Source organism: Oreochromis aureus, linkage group 16, assembly GCF_013358895.1.
Source record: "Oreochromis aureus strain Israel breed Guangdong linkage group 16, ZZ_aureus, whole genome shotgun sequence".
In the NCBI taxonomy this organism is placed as follows: Eukaryota; Metazoa; Chordata; class Actinopteri; order Cichliformes; family Cichlidae; genus Oreochromis; species Oreochromis aureus.
Window position 1 is genome coordinate 17681677 of NC_052957.1, and position 17450 is coordinate 17699126.

A 17450-nucleotide genomic window follows, 5' to 3' on the forward strand; every position below is an offset into this window, starting at 1 on the left:
GGTAGGGGATTTTAAGTTATTACAATATGTTTACATGCTATGCGTCTTCAACTTCACTGTACTTCTACAGGTTTTCTTTGTGTTTTTTGTTTCAATTCCTGAATGAACCAGTTTTGTCTCAGGAATCAACTGTCCCAAGATCAGTGTTGCTGCTGGACTGAAGCAAATGGTTGATTTTTCTGTCTTAAAAGTGAACGTTAAAGAAAAAAAAATGGGCGCAGGAAGGCTGCTCTCAGGGCACCCATCTTTCACTGTGCTGTGTCAAACTGAACTGTTTATATTACTGTTTGGTGGATCAAGAATAAACCTTTGCTACGAAACGTCATTGCAGAAATTGTTTGCGAGTTGTGCTCACCACTGAGGTCAGTGGATGATTCATGGTCCAAAAGATGTATTCAAGATTTTCTTGGTCTGCAATCTGTTCTTCAATATATATCATTTCAGCGTGAATTTCAGGAGTCACAATTATTACCATTTAGTCTCTGTCCATGTCGGCTAAAAAATGCTCTCTATTCAGTTTAATGTACATAAATAGCTCTTTATTTACAGTTCAAAAAACCCTCCATTCATACAAAAATAATACTGTACCTCTGTACAAATACATTCCTACGAATGGATGTGAAGTGATTGTACAATGTGTGGAGAGGATACAAGAGTAAGATCTGACAGATAAAAGCCGCTTCACATAAGTCCGATATTTGTTAGCAGAGTAGGAGACCTTTCCCCCAAAGTTTTATGATTCCCACAGCAAAGATGCATTTTTAATTAATTAGTCACTGAATCAGTCACCTTATGCTCCACATTTTTATGATACTTGTGAACAGTCTTTTTATGCCAGTGATCTCCCTTTTAAATAGGGAGGAAAGTACAAATATTCACTCCAGCTGTGCTGAAGAGTAAGCCGCCTCAGTTGAAGTTGAATTTGAAGTTAAAGGGCCCGGAGCCAAACGGATTGAAACCCTGAAAGCCGTGGAAACCGCCGTGGAAGTGATGATGATGATGCCCCTGCTGGCTCTCTGGATCCATGGGGTCTTCTCCGTGGTCAAACTTGGTTCTCATCTCTAGGAAAACGTGCAGATTCTTGTCACACACTTAAATTAGAAATCAATGTCTCTTTTTCTAAAAGCATTGGTGTTAGGGCTGTAGAGACCAATCTAAAGGGTAATGGTAAACGGTACAGCAACTCTTGAAGTGATTTAGGCTTGCATTAACAACTTTCAACACACACTTTACCTGGATCAGTGAGAACCTCCTTAGCCTGAGCGATGTCTATGAACTTCTTCTCTGCCTTCTTCTTTTCCTCCGGATCCTGGAAGTTGTCCGGGTGCCACTGTTGTGCCAGTTTCCTGTAGGCTCTGATAATCTCCTTTTTCTGGGCAGTTCTGTGACCACGGGGAGAGCATTATCAGCACATTTGTCAAAGATAAGAACAGCTTTTCTTTCCTCATTTTGACATAAGCCAGACCTAAAAATACTCATCCAAGTGTCAGAGTTAGTTTTCTAGCTCCAGTGTAATACAAATGCCTCCATGGCTGTAAATTTGTATTCCGTCTTGGATTATCAGTAGACCTTTTAAACTCATATGTTCAAAAGGCATCAATAATGAAATATTCAAGAGCAGTGATGTTTTGGCCTGATAAAAAAGCAACCTGAAAGCAAATCAGCGGTCTTTCATAAGAAAACTACTTTTCAAGATTAAATTCTCCCCCAACTGTTGGCAATAATGTGTTACATTTTCTTGCTGAACTTGATCTGCAAAAATTCCCAAATCCATTGACCGGTTCCCACCTCTTCACTCCAAGGATCTTATAATAATCCCTCTTCTGAGACTGTTTGAGTAGCCGCTGTGCTCTTTCCAGACCTTCTTTGATGTGACGGTCCCCCTCGCTGTGTTTTGCAGCAGTCTCGTAATCTTTAACAGCTGAAGAGGACAAAAAAAAAGGAGTACAATGAAATTAGTATTATTTATTCACTGAAAATGTGATGTGAAGAATACCTTAACTGAAAAAAAATACAGTACATCCAGCTTCCTGATCCTCCCCTGCCCTTATGTGAGAGCTCATTCATTCAAATATAAGAAACTTTGTGGCTAAATATGGATTAATATGAAGATGATTTTGGATGCTGGTATTGTGCTGTTCAGTTTTGACTTAACACTTAATCAGTTCCACCATATCCCCATTTTTTGCTTTGTCTTAAGTAACCCTGCTTCAGGGGATCAGCTGCTGTGTGAAAGACTTAGTTTAGACTAATAAGCCAAGGCTTCTGGGGGCTTCCCATGATGCAGTGAGTTTTTCTTCCTTACTCACTATATGGTGTTTATACACCACTCTCCATTTAATCATCAATGTCTTTTATCCCGTCTTCCTCTCATCACCCCCAGCCAGTCATGGCAGACGGCTGGGGGGGAGGCGACTGTTGTAATTTACCAATATAAAGCTAAAACTGAAACTGCTTTGAGCCTATGATGTCTCCTGCTCAAGTTGTCGATGCAATATTGTCACAAACTTACTTGCTGGAGAATCGATTCTTGTAGTACAGACACATTTTTAAATAAATAAAAATCCCTACACAAGGTATGGCAATTAAAATTTCAGAAACTATCCAGCTGTCAGTGCAATGGTTTCCTTGTATCTGAAACCGAAGAACCATGGTAGTGGCAATTAAATTAAAATAGCTGAAATTCACAGCAGATGCTTAAAGCAACGTAACAAATGATTGTTATCAGTAGTAAAGCACGGGATCCACAAAAATCCACTTTGTGATATTACGTCACTAGCGTCCTTAAATAAACTTGCATATTAAGGCCCATCCCCTCCAGGCTGTTTGTGTGCGCACACGTTTGGCTGCTTTGAGGCTCGTTTACCCTCTGTGGTGAATTAACACCCGTGTTTTCTAACAGGTAAAAATCCCACACGAGGTCTGGCTTCACTACCTGCTGATGCGTTTATGCCATGCTGATTACAACACACGCAGACTTAGCCCAGCCAGCATCACCCGCAGCTGCTGAGCTGATGGGATCTTTGAGAAGAATATTATTACTGTCAGGCTGACCTGCCTGGACTGATGGCAGCAGTTACTGTGGGTTTAATTGGATGGATACATGGGCGTGTTTTATTGTATGAGTTTGAAATAAAGGCTTAGCAGATGCGAGCCTTCAATAATGATATGGGTGTTGCCAGTTATACAGTCTAATTTAAGCACAGAGGTTTAATTTATCTTTATTTTGTGTAGCTACCATTTTCTTTATGCATATGTTGACCTTTGTTTCTAACATCTGAGTTTATAGCTGAGACAACTAATATTTAACACTGCAGAGCAGAAACACAATTTACCCAGCGATTTTGCAAATTCATCGTTCTCCCTCCATCACTAAAAATCTACTAAAGCGAGAGTTGCACCATTTTGCTCTCCAACAGCAAAGTGCTCCTGATGTTTCTTCAATTGTCTGTGCCAATTTGGTATTTTTATCACTTGCCACAATGAACACAGAAGCACACAGGAGCTCAGACACAGGCCTCTAGCTGTGAGCAGCTTCACCCACCTGCTGTTCAAACCTTCTGTTTGTAAAGGTAAGCCAATCAGATTTAGAAAAAAAAGAAAAAAATACCTTAAATGGAGAGGAGCTAAAATAGCTTATTTCATAGAATTTAAACAGAGGGGCTGCACCACAGCCCAGTACATGAATCATTTGATCTTCAAACGCTGCAGAGACCAAGAAATTTGCATCGTCTCAACTAATCGTGTACTCATAAAGCCAATATGTTTCAAATTTATATCATCTGCTTCTGCATAATGCTTCAAGTATTGCTTTAAGTTCTCACACTGTAACGATTGTCCACACATTCAAAATGTGTCTGTACATTTGAGCTGCTGAATATAGTAACTGACACTGTTTGTCATTATTTAATATACCTTATTTAATATACCTTTAAGCTAACACTAACCAGCTCGAGTGCTACAGCACCAAAGGTTTAGCTATTACAATATCAGTCTGTATACAAACCTGTTTAGATGGGTGTGATGGTTTTCATTACATTTAAAATTTAATTGACAGATACAAAGTGTAGGCAGGGATTTTGATAAAAATATGCACTGGTCTGTTGCACAGCGGTAGCTGAACATCAGGTGACAGGTAAAATGATTAGTGGGAGACTATTCCTGCAGATTTCACCATCTGCCATCATTTCTGCAATTTGACAAGAGATGGAGAGACCATTGTTTCAGCCTAATCCCACCTCCTTCTGTCAGTAAAGCTTTAAGGATAGTAAGAGCTGATGCTGTGTGTGTGTGTGTACTTTCTGCCACTGCCACTGAAGCTTCATGTTTGAAAAACAAGTAATTTTGCACACTTGCTCTGCCAGCAGTGCTGGGCAGGTCTACATCTCGCAGGTTATATTTACCTCCAACACTCGGCTCCACATTTAATTCTAATCATGCTGTATGTAATAAGGTGCTCTCAGGGTTGGTGACGTTTGTCTTTTTTCTGGCTTGAGATCTGTTAGCTGTATGCTTCAACCAAATTCGATATGAAGATTCTCATATTTAGCCACACATGTAACCTGCACTGTGCTTATCTAAATTCAAAAATAGTATTGAATGAGGCAGAAGGTAATTAGATGTTAGAATCTCTCTCTTCTGTCTGAAAAAAAAAAAAAAAATTTGGTTTACATGCAAAAATTAATTTGCAGGATGTACTCTACATAAGTTTCTATGTACAGTTTGCTGTACAGAGATCTTCCTACAGAGATTTGAAGGAAGCTGCTTAAATGAGGTTTCACTGACACCCAACTTTGTTTCACTCTGCATATTGTGTTGTGTTACAAGGACCCCTTGTGTTAGGCTCCAAACATGACACCAGTTACAGGTAGTGCACAAGAGTTTGGGTAATTACAGTCAAGTGCAAAAAGCACACTTGTACCGCTTTCAGACAAACTCACAGGTTAAACAGCAGTCAGGCGCTGATAATCAAATGCACTCGATTAACTGATCCGCAACAAATGTGAACGCCTCCATAAGAGAAGGAGTGTTGGCAGTCTCCCGGTCTGGAGCGTTCTTGTGTGTGTGCCAACACAATGCCAAAGAGGGAAGACATCATCAGTGATCTTAGACAAGCAACCGTTGTTGCCCATCAATCTGAGGAGCGTAATAGTAAGTGCACCATTCTGCAGCGAGAAAGATTATTCACAAGCGGAAAACATTCGAGACAGCTGCCAATCTTCCTACGAGTGAACATCCCAGCCAATTCACCCCAAGGTCAGACTGTGCAACGCTCAAAAATACTGCAAAATACCCCAAGAGCGCCATCTCAGACTATACAGACCTCAGTTAGCATGTTAAATGTTAAAATTCACAACATCACAACTAGAAAAGAACCAAACAAGCAAAGAAATATGGCGCATTCAAAGTCCAGACCTCACCCACTTTAAAATTTGCAGTCATAAACAACAGTTATAGAGGCGTTAATTTAACTTACCATTTATTATTGAGGTTGTATTTTGCATATTCACATTTTCATCTGAAATACATTAACGTGCGTTTCAAACATTTTTCCTGCTCCGTTCTTAAATTTAAAGTGAGAAAAAAAATTTTTCTAAAGTATAAAACAAATAACTTCAGACTCAGCAGCAAACATGTAGTTCAGTTAACAACCCTTGGTCATTATAAGCTTCATTATGAGGCAGAGCTGCTATGCTGATGGCATTTGAGTTTCAGGTTGTACCCAATAAAGTCAGTAAGACTTCAATCGCTGTGTTCTCATCACAAAAACTTCAATTGAATTTCAGCATTTATAGTGCTGCAGACTCCAAGATTGGAAGTGTAACAGCTTTTGTGAAACTGATCTGAAATTACCACTTTGCAGATGTAAAGTTGCAGTTTGCACACGTCTGTCGAGACTCAGTGAAGGTGACTTCTGTCCAGTTTACAGTTCACCATTTTATCCTTGTAGATTAACGTGAAATTTTATGATAGTCTGTGTGAGGAATTGCCAAAAAAGGCATTTTGTGAAGTCATAGTATCCCTGACCTTTAACCTCTAGATTCTGATGACTTAATCTTTGAGTGATTGTTTTTGCCAAATGTAAAGAAATTCCATCCAAACATTGCTGAGTGCGCTCAAAAGCAGGACAGACATAAAACAAACACCCAAACTGAACTGAAGATGAACAGGCCATCTGCACACAAGCTTCAAAATAATGCCGCGCTCCATTTTGAGTGGGAAACCTTTAGCTGGAATGCCCCCTCAAGTTGGATTTCCCATTAGGAAAGTTGGATCAGCAACACAGACCCTGACTTTGCAATGCAAGACTGTGGCGGTGGGGTTTGTTTTGCTGGATCAGCTGTAGGAAGAAGTGTTTAGGGAGCCGTGCCAGCTGGGAGAGAGTGGTCCACCTGCATGCATCTGCTAATTAACCTCTCTCCCTGTATAGGAGGAGTGGGGTCAGAGGAGAGTGTGTGCCGTGGAGCACAGCAAGCGGCTGCACAGTGGCCGAGTACGGGAGGCAGTCGGCGCTCTGAAGTAGGGCAACTCAGCTAAGCAAGCATTTTTCCCCCTGTACTAATTACAATAACGAACTGTGTGTATGTGAGCAACCCAAGTTTCCCCTCACTCTGCTTACTGAGGAGAACACACAAGGCAACTAGTGCTACAAAGACATCAGTGGCACTAAACGGCTCCTAAAACTGTAGAACTTGTAATCTACGCTGCTGCTGTTGTGCATTTATGACTCTCTAAACAATCCATAGAGAGAGCTGATTGCACTGCAGCGTTTTTAAGCACCAATAAACAAACTTAGAAACAAACTTCTTTTTCTGATGACCTCTGATTTCCGAGATAAAGAATGTGGCTCAAGTGTGCGAGTTACTGTACACAAGCATTACCAAGGTGCTTCTGCTACCCGGTTAGCAGGAACTGAACTTTCAAAATAAGAGCAAGGGAACTGGCCACTCTTTCTCTCTGTATCAGATTTTGGAAAATAATAGTCTTAAACTATAGCTAACTATGGTGAAGTCGGATGTGTTCCCCTTTGCTTATTGTGCCCAAGTCAGTCCAGCCAGCTGACAAAATGTTGCCCACCTTTAATCTTGAAGGACTTTGATGCAGCTACATCTGTCGGGCTTACCTTCCTCATACTGTTCATCTTGCAGATAAGCCTCAGCTCTGTCCTTCAGCACGTTAACATTCGCAGGACTGGACTTTAGGACTTCGCTACACACTGAGATTGCTCTGCTAGCCTGCTGGGCCTGGTCATAACAAAGAAAAAAACGATGCTTGGATAGATGCTTTAATAAAAGCACAGCGGCCTAACATCCTTTAGCAGCAGTAAAGGGGCTTACCTGTGTTAGCGCATGGCAGATTCGCTCCTTGGCAAGAAGCAAGAAATGTTGCACATTGGGCTCGGTCGTCATCACCGCCTCGTACTTGCTCACTGCGTCTTCATACCTAAAGGAAGCGGGAGGCGATTATGTGACGCTGGCAAAACAGCGGATTGCAACATGGATCACTGCACCCACAAACACCACACCATCGTTAATTTCTCTTTTAAGTCTTTTAAATCTGAAACCTTATATATGTCAAACATGATGTGACATTCATTCGCGTTAAGATGGGATTTGCACGCCTCTTTGTAAAACCAGAGAAGTGGGGGAGCTTGAGGATAAGAGAGCCGTCATTGTACAGCTGATGCAATCCCCGGTATTCAGATGGGATATTATTTTATATTTACAGAGATGAAGACTTTCCTGACACATCTCTATCTTTGTGAGGACACTCACTGATATGCTGTTAATCGTACCACTTTACTCTTACCACTTAAACCAGCACTCTAAAGGGGGACCGAAATGACATTATTCCTGAGGATTAAATTTAAACTCGTGCTCATAAAAATGCTTTCATGAACATACAAACACACCTTTGTTCTTGGATGAATTCCTCAGCAGCTTGGATCTGTTTGTTGAGCTTCTTCACTTGCTTGTAATGGCTGTAACACTGCTTGTGATCAGGATCCAACTTCAAGCACTCACGCACCTCACTGGTGATCATAGGACAGAGGAAAGGTGAGGCTGAAAAGGCCAACTTTCAATGGTGACGACATGAACAGAATGACAATAACACACCAGATTTACTGTAAATAAACCCTGATGTACAAACGCATGATCATTAGTAACTTATCTATGTCATCTATGGCTACAGTCTTTCTAATAATAATAATAATAATAATAATAATAATAAACTTGACAGAGACACCAATGAGAAGGCCAGTCACTGAAACAGCAGTCCACATCATCATCCACGAAACATTTGTAATGTTGAGGGTGGAAATGCATTCGTCATGACGTTCATCAGAATAGAAAGTTAATTTTATAAAATAGCATCTACGTAAAAATTCTCAATATTAATTTCAGTTGTGTTCTGAAATCCATCAAGGCTATGCCATGGTGAAGCCATACGCTGCTCTCTGTACTCTTTTCCACTATGTTTGGTTCACTTCTTGTTTTTGCAATTTTGCCACTGAATGCAAACTTCTGCAGATAGTCGACTTCAACATTAGAGCCTTCACTGTGCGCCCACTCACAGCACCTTAAATAAGCACAAGTTTTGTGGGGTTTTTTGGGCCACATGAACCGTTGCAGTACTACTCAGCTATTTTGGCCCCTTGCCTCCATTTCCTCCTCTCAAAACTTACATTTAAACTAAAGTGTTGCCTTTTCTGACACACAGGAGGAAATCTAGCACACTTCACTCATGCATATTACTGAAAGTGGTCAAAATGAGACTTCCGGAGAGTGGGCAATATTAAAGCAATTGTAGCAAAAGTGCATGGCTGTACAAAAAGACAGCCTTTTAAGATAATAGCAAAATTTAAAATCTGGTTTACCTTTTTTGATTCTTATGACGCACAGACCCACTATACTTAACTCCTATGAAATGTAAATCCAATACATTGCTTAAACAAAAATAACTAAGATTAAATCATTATCAGAAATGTTCCTGCTATTTTTTATCCTTAGAATAAAAGCTTTGTGATTAGGAGTATCAATCATAGCGACACGATGCCTTATTGTGGGATTTGCCACAGTGTGAACAGCAGCAGGGAGCTTCTTGAAAGCAAACAGTCTGCAAGTAAATCCTTACTTGAGGGACATCTCATGGTCTCCAAGATTATAGTAGATGGTGCTCAGCTTGTAGAAAGCCTGGGTATTGTCATTCTTTAACTTGGATGCAGCTTTAAGGTCGCTGATAGCTTTCCCCATCTCTCCCATCTGAATGAAACACTCTGCTCGCATCTCACGAGAGGTCACATCCCAAACGCACGTCTGCAACAGTCGGACAATAACGCTTACAGACTTCAGGTGAGATGCAAATGCTCTGTACTCTCTGTATCAATGATAATGCAGACAATCCTATGCTTGTGGAAAAATTAGTCAATACCGGCAAGGAATGTCTCTCACCTCGATGACGGTGTCAAGCTGTGCAGCAGCTGTCACATAATCCTTGTCGTCGAAGCTCCGGTGTGACTGAGCCACCAGGCGCTGAATTTCATCTGATTTTGTTAGCTGGCTCTGGGCCTCCTTCTCTTCTTTGTCGCTGGGGTTGGACTTCAGCTGGAAGATTTCAAGGCATTACGCTAAGTACTAATGTAGCTAAAGAAAATGTGATTCCATCTCTCATAGATGTATTCCAATTTGAGATTTCTGTGCCAACTTCTGCCTCCTGAAAATAGTACTTATCACTGCAGTGCTTCCCAGTCCCTGCACAGATTACGTTACAATGAATCTCGTCGCAGAGGTCATCATACTCACAAGAGCCATCTCAGCTAATGGCACAACTCTTACAAATAGACCTATCTACTCTTTAAATGGTTCCTGCTAGCTCAGCTAAGGGAAGAGCATAAATGTGACGCATTACACCAGGCCAATGTTGTGGACTGCTGAAGCAGCAGAACAGCCTGAACTTCTGGCCCGTTCCCTCAACAGTATACCAGCAAAACGATGTCCACAAAAAAAAAAATAAAAAAAATAAACTGCATAAGCTCAGATGCAATCTTTCCCCCTGGAGGCAAAAGAACTCTTTGCCCTCTTGATGGAGGATGAATCTCAGCTTAAAATTAAATACTTTTCCATACTTTAGGCAATTCCAGAAATAGACTATTAAAAGTATTCCAAGGCTGTGATCATTCAGTGTAGCATACATAAGAACATAAGAATGATTATGGGACTAATCATTAAGCTTCAACTTGAAGTTCAGAGCTTGCTGGTGGTGGTTTCAGGGAAATGTGGACAGGTGACCAAAAACAAGCCTATGAGCTGCATACTTTAAGGTCAAAGTGACACCATGTGAACTATGCATCCAAATCCCTGGAACCTAGGGCTGTGCGATATGACCAAAATCTCATATCCCAATAGAAGACATTTCTCATCCCGATAACGATATATATCAAAAAATAGTGCATTTTCTGTAAATTCTGTGAATCTCAGGCAACTCGACTTGGGTGAAGTGTTTTCAGCTGCACGTCGTTTACCTGGAGTCGAGTGTTTTGACCAATGCATGAAACTTTATATTTATAGAGATAAGTTGTAACGGCCATCATTGTCTTTGTGAGTCTTTATTACATGCAGGGAAAAGCCTGTTCTAACGTTTGAGTGTAAGGTTTGTTTTGAGCACCTGACAGCTCTTTCTGGCTTCTCATTCGTAGATTCTCTCTATACCCTGGTAGAAAAGGTTTGTTGTGTCTGTGCTGGGGACCAGTTCCCTGCTCCTTGTCAGACTTTTCATAACCAAACCATATCCATGTATAAAATGAGTATAATATGAAAAAGACGGATGTTTTAATATCATCCATCTGATCCTATTATTCTTCATATTGTACAGCCCGACTGGAACCTAAGACTTAGTCACAGACATAGCAAGGCCATTTACTGTATGATTTTAGGTGGAAGCATGTGATTCTAATGGGACATGCATTTACAAATTCAAGCCTGTAAAATGGCGCATGAATACTAAAATGAGTGTTCCCCATTATCTACATCTAGTAAGTAAACTCAAATATACATGCGTCCCCCCTCCCCTCCCCGGTGTTTCACTGCGAAGAGCCTTGCGTTTTGTAAAGTGCACACTGTTGTTCTTCACTGTAGTGTTATAAGTGTTATACAATAAACTAGCTGATGTTCTATGTTCTGTAAAGGACAATTAAGTTTCATTCAGCGGCATTTATCTTTTCAAACACACCCCTCACTGTGCTTTTTAATCTGTTATCTTGAAATCCACCAAAAGGAGAACACTGTATAGAGAACCATGAATAAAAGTTTTTTTTTTACTTATATTTATCATTCTGGGGGGGGGAAAAAAAAAAAAAAAAAAAAAAAAAGACTACTGCAACATTACTATGGCCATAGATCAACACTGACACCTCCTGGTGAACTGTTGCTTCTCTCTGCCCCCGCATAGTTTTGCTGCTGCACTTTAAAAGGGGGTATTGCTTTACTTACCACCTTCTTGAAGTCACTCTCTGCTTCATCCAGCTTTCCCTGCTTCAGAAGAAGGTTTCCTCTCTGAAGCCGTGCCTGTTGAGTGAGACAGACCAAGAATTTGTTTCACATATAAAATAGAGTTATCAACACAGCTGCCAGAACCGACTGATTTCCCAGCACGGCTGGGCCCGCAGCCGAAATAAAAAGATAATGTTGCCAGATGTTTGCATGCTTTATCTAATTATTTGCATAGATGTATTTGTCACAGAGTTCTGCCTTAAAGGCCAGGCTGCAGTATGACACAAAGTATTGTTTTGAAATTCTATTTTCTGTCAAATTTACATTTTAAGTGAGCAAAACATTTCTGAAGAAATACACATTAGACAAACAGTAAAGACAACAACTTACAGATGTGAAGTCCGGTTTGAGTTCAATGACTCTGCTTAAATCAGGCAATGCTGATTTGGACTTCCCCATTGCTAAAAACACTGTAGCTCTTCTGTAGTATGCCATGTAGTTTTGGGGATCTCTATCTGTAAAATGCCAATGAAACTGTCACTTTAGAAGAAACCTTTTGAGAAAATCTAAGGCATTTTTTTAGGTGTTGTTAGCATGTCTCTGACACTCACCCACAGCTGCATGGAAATGAGAGAGGGCATCAGCTAGCTGGCCAGCAGCAAGAAGTTTCTTCCCCATCTCCATGTGATTGTCCACACTCCCATCCTTGCCACATTTCACTCCTTAAAAAACAAATACAACAAATCATAGTGAAACAAAACAACACTGAGCATATGTTTTACTCATTCAAGTAATGCAATAATCAGATTTTATTTAACCCTCATAATGTCCTCCCGATTTCCATACAGCTGTTGTCCTCAGGGGTCAAAAATGTCCCCACTTCATTTGAGTGTTTTTTAAAGTATAAAGTATAAATTGTCAATCAATTCAGTGTTACATCTTAGTTTTACTTAAGACCAACACATTAACACAAAATTTACCCAACATTACACATTTTAGGGCCACCAGACCTTGTTTACAAAAACTACACCCTGTTTTTTAAGCGGAAATAAAACAAGAAAATAAAATATTTAATTGTTTAGATAATTTTGACTATCTGACTAACTACAGAGTGCTGTATGTTGAACTTTAGTGAAAAATTTGTTTTGAACCATTTAACATTTTTAAATGGCAGCACATAATCACACCTGTGGTCCTCAGGGGTCAAAAATGTCCCCACTTCATTTGACTGTTTTTTAAAATATAAATTATAAATTGTCAATCAATTCAGTGTTACACCTTAGTTTTACTTAAGACCAACACATTAACACAAAATTTACCCAACATTTTACATTTTAGGGCCACCAGACCTTGTTTACATAAAGTACACTGTGTTTTTGAGCAAAAATAAAATGAGACAATGTAATATTTAATTTTTAGATAATTTTGACTATCTGACTAACTACAGAGTGCTGTATGTTGAACTTTAGTGAGAAAGTTTTTTTTTGAAGTGTTTATAATTTTTAAATGGCAGCACATAATCACACCTGTGGTCCTCAGGGGTCAAAAATGTCCCCACTTCATTTGAGTGTTTTTAAAGTATAAATTATAAATTGTCAATCAATTCAGTGTTACACCTTAGTTTTACTTAAGACCAACACATTAACACAAAATTTACCCAACATTACACATTTAAGGGCCACCAGACCTTGTTTACATAAAGTACACTGTGTTTTTGAGCGAAAATAAAATCAGACAATGAAATATTTAATTGTTTAGATAATTTTGACTATCTGACTAACTAAAGAATCCTGTATGTTGAACTTTAGTGAAAAAATTTTTTTGAACCATTTACATTTTTTTAATGGCAGCACATAATCACACCTGTGGTCCTCAGGGTCAAAAATGTCCCCACTTCATTTGACTGTTTTTAAAATATAAAGTATACTTTGTCAATCAATTCAATGTTACGTCTTAGTTTTACTTAAGACCAACACATTAACACAAAATTTACCCAACATTTTACATTTTAGGGCCACCAGACCTTGTTTACATAAAATACACTGTGTTTTCGAGTGGAAACAAAACAAGAAAATAAAATATTTAAAAGTTCAGATAATTTTGACTATCTGACTAACTACAGAGTGCTCTATGTTGAACTTTAGTGAAAAAGTTTTTTTTGAACCATTTATAATTTTTAAATGGCAGCACATAATCACACCTGTGGTCCTCAGGGGTCAAAAATGTCCCCATCTGGTTTGATTGATACTTAATTACTATGAAGTGGATTTTCCCCCACTTTTAATTAAAACTTAATTCAAACATTCTGACACATTTTTTTATTCCATTTCAAATTTAAGTCTGTTAAAAACCTCATAAAAATGAATTTTTCTTTGTTTTCGGGTAAAAATAAATCAAATCATCAGTTATTGTGATTATCGTTTCACAACCAGAGTCAGTTGCTTTAGCAGATGATCACAGACGGGTATATGTCAAAGTTAATTTAGAAAGCTGTTTTTAAACTACAAGTTTTTACTGGCAGCAAATAATCACATCTGTTGTCCTCTGCGCTCAAAAATGACCCTGTTTGCTTTGACTGTTTATAAAGCCATAAGTATAAAATATCATCCATCTCTGTGTTTCAAGGTTTTATTCAACTTTATTCCAACTCATTACCTGACAGTTTTCTATATTTTGGCATGGTAGGACACCAGGGCATGGGTCTGAGTGAAGGCAAACTTTCATGTCCATATTTGACACAAGTGCAGGAGGAAGCTCAGGTTTATTCCTCTGCACTGGTCCCATCATGGACAGCTTTCTTTTCTGCAGTTGCAGGCAAGGGTCATATACAGTAAACAAGTTGTTACAGATGATTGTTTTCTTTTGGAAACCTGCAATGTTAGGGACAACTCGCGTGTCCTGACTGCAGGCCAGACGTTTGCCATCGGTACACTAGCATGTTCCATGTACAGCTGGACCTGGCATGACATACTGCCATGTTTTTATCTCATAGGTTTACTTGGGATGTTCTGTTGGAATGGACAGAGTCCTCTGAACGGGACTTTGTGCTCATACAGTCACATCAGTATCAGGATCTTACATCACAGCAGGAGAAACACCCACTTGTTCCATACACCTCAAATGGGAGCGCGTTTGTGTCATGAGCGACAGGGCTCGCAAAATCGCTAGCCCAACGTCGCGGAGCTAGTGATATCTCCAGTCGGGCGATCATATAGCCCGGCGGGCGGGCCCTGCTACGATGATCATCTATTGTGTCTTTATCAAGAAATTATATCCTTTTTGCGCTTCTATGATTAATCTTGTGTCACCTTTAAAACTGCTCTACCAGACTCAGGATGTCATAAACTGTCCGTAGCGACTCCACGGATGTAGAATCAACATACCCACATAAGACTACAGCTGCATTCGATCCATTTTTTTCCCCTCTGTTGTCCCTCCTTGTTCGTCATAGAGTTAGCTGTAGAGCAGCTCATCTGCTAATTGGATGGTTGTTGGTTCAGTCTCTGTGTGCTCTAGTCTGGAGTTCTTACCAAGGTGTCCTTGGGCAAGTTACTGAACCCCAACTTGGTCTCTGATGCATCCATTGGCATGTGAGCGTTAAAAAGCAGAATACAAGCAGAACACTGTGTATAATGCGTTCAGTGCTCGAGTAGAAAAGCCAATGAAGGAGTATGGGACCTGGCATATGTGCTTGGACTGTGATAGATTATCTTTCTCTGTGGCACATGAGAGAGTCATGCATCGTCTGTCATTGGGATGTTAGAAGACCAGATCAATGTTTCCTCACATTACTGCAAATATTCCTCCGTCTCAGCTGACTCCTCTTTCCTGCTTGATTCTTTGTCTTCATCATAATTGAAATGGATGATGTGCAGTCCTCTGACACATCTTCTATTCCAGTTTCACATTCTGAAAACTCAAGAAACTTCAAGAAGCCCAGTCACTTTCTTTCCAAGTTCCTCAGACTACAATGCCCTGGATGCCCAAGAACCTACTTGAACATAGTGCAGATTCTTCATCACTTTTCTTCACTTCATAGCCTTCTTCCACTTCTGCAGGTGGGTGATGTGCTTTTTCAGAGAAAGGGTAGCATGTGCTCTAAATATTGACAATATTTTCTATATCTTCTAACCCTGGATCTTCCTGAACATTGATTCTTCCTCCTCATTATACTAGAGGACAATATGTGCTTTGTCCTACTGGTCATTGCTTTGCACAACATGGTAAAAAAAAAAGTATGCTCATCAAAGTATGCAAATCTCTAGTGCAATGGAGGCTTGTGAGCATACTTTCTGTGTATATGTATTATTGTAGGGTCGACCTTACAATACAAAGCACTTTGATGCGACTGTTGTTTTGATTTGGCGCAGTATAAATAACATTTTATTGAATATAGAGCACCTGCCTCCTCATTGTGTTGCCTGTTGTTGTTGTTGTTGTGGTTGTTATGACCAGTGCTTGACCCCAAACATCAGTGATCCAAGATCAAAGATGTTTGATAGCAGTATGTTGTGAAAATACGGCCTTTTGCAACACTTTGTACTTTGGGGTCATTTTTGTCCACGAGGACAACAGGTGTTATAAAATCGAATAAAAACCCCATAAATAAATCAAATTACTTAAAACTTATTCCAATCATGCATAGTATAGTAATGAATAACTTCTGTTATTTTCAGACCATTTGATGAATAAAAAACATATTTTTGATAGCAAAAGATTTCTGTAGAGGACAAAAATGACCCGTGGACAACACAAGGGTTAAATATTCCTGTAAATGATCCCCCAAAAATGTAAATCACATCAATAACAACAGCAACGGCGACAGCTACTTTCCCCACAGTAATTGGTAAAGACTGTCACATGTACCCAGGTTTCTTACAAGCTTAAAGACGTTCACGAGCAAGCATCATCAAAGAAGCAGTTTTATCTATCGTCTTTTACTCTTTAGGCTCAAACCAGCTTTAAATAATAAAATGGACCCAGTCAGTGACTAGCTAGCTTAACGTCAGCTAATAATATTAGCGATTGCACAAGCTAATGCTGTCAGTGACATTACGGATGTAATAAAGTTGTCTGAACTTTAACCCGAGTTCAAGTTAGTGGTAGCATTCAGTAGCTATAAATGTAAAGTACACCTAGCAAACGTCTTACCTTGAAACCTCATATCAATCAAAACAAGAACATATGGGAAGTACGTCAGTATTTTGTGAGCCACATGGTCGATGGAAACCATGGTTAAAGTTGTCTCTCTCCGGATACGTCCCGCAGACTTCAGCTGTCACTGTTTTAACCAGTTCTCCCCTTATTTCGCTACAATCCCATGTGTTGGCGGATGGCTACATTTCTTCTCTTTTTCCCAGCCACTGTAGACCAGCATACGCAACCGACCGGTCGTGGGTGATTGTGATTGGCTGAATTATATGGAAAACCCCGCCCACATCTGTTGGTTCAACAGAGAGCAGCCACGGCAGCACAACAGGGTCAGTGTGCGCGCGTGTGTACGTGCGCGCTTGCGTTGGTCGGTGGTTCTTATGGACGTACACTAGTCACCTTATTTTTGAGGAAAAAAGTATATCAACTAGAATGGAAACCGTAATTTTGACATTAAGATTTTATCTTTTTTAAAAATCTTTATTTACTTGTATCTCTTATTTGTAGCAGTTAATTATGTGGATTTTTCTCCTTTTTGTAACGTTTCCCAAACATATAAGTGTCAAATCTTTATGGTAAAAACGAAAGAGCCTGGCTTCTAAAGATAATTTACAAATACAGAAGTTCTCCTTGGTTTATGGCTGGGCCAGAGGCAGAACGAAAAAAGACAATAAAACAGTTAGTAAACACTGACACTTTTTAAACTGTTTCTTAAAAGTATTAACCTGCAACCCAACATTTTATGGAACAAGAAAAAAAGGAAATTAGTACTTATAGTCTACTATATTTAACAACCTTTTATGACTGTGC

The 17450-nt window shown here is 39.6% G+C and overlaps 1 protein-coding gene across 1 annotated transcript; it reads right to left on the reverse strand.

Moving 5' to 3' along the window:
• Positions 1-517: 517 nt before the first annotated feature.
• dnajc3a (DnaJ (Hsp40) homolog, subfamily C, member 3a) lies at positions 518-16722 on the reverse strand. Its single transcript, XM_031743083.2, has 12 exons — positions 16641-16722; positions 12101-12211; positions 11880-12004; positions 11490-11564; positions 9453-9605; positions 9136-9317; positions 7913-8032; positions 7338-7443; positions 7124-7244; positions 1789-1921; positions 1234-1382; positions 518-1061 (listed from the first exon to the last, which is right to left on the reverse strand). The coding sequence occupies exons 1-12, from the start codon at positions 16720-16722 to the stop codon at positions 907-909; spliced, it is 1512 nt and encodes a 503-aa protein (XP_031598943.1). The 3' UTR covers positions 518-906.
• Between the last annotated feature and the right edge of the window lie 728 nt (positions 16723-17450).

What these genes read in the sequence shown, in the direction of transcription:
- dnajc3a (XM_031743083.2), bottom strand. Translation starts at nt 16,722, where the DNA reads ATGGTTTCCATCGACCATGTGGCTCACAAAATACTGACGTACTTCCCA. An exon ending in TCATTTCCATGCAGCTGTGG is followed by an intron (nt 12,005 to 12,100) that starts GTGAGTGTCAGA and finishes GGCATTTTACAG; the next exon opens with ATAGAGATCCCCAAAACTAC. An exon ending in TCAAACCGGACTTCACATCT is followed by an intron (nt 11,565 to 11,879) that starts GTAAGTTGTTGT and finishes CTCACTCAACAG; the next exon opens with GCACGGCTTCAGAGAGGAAA.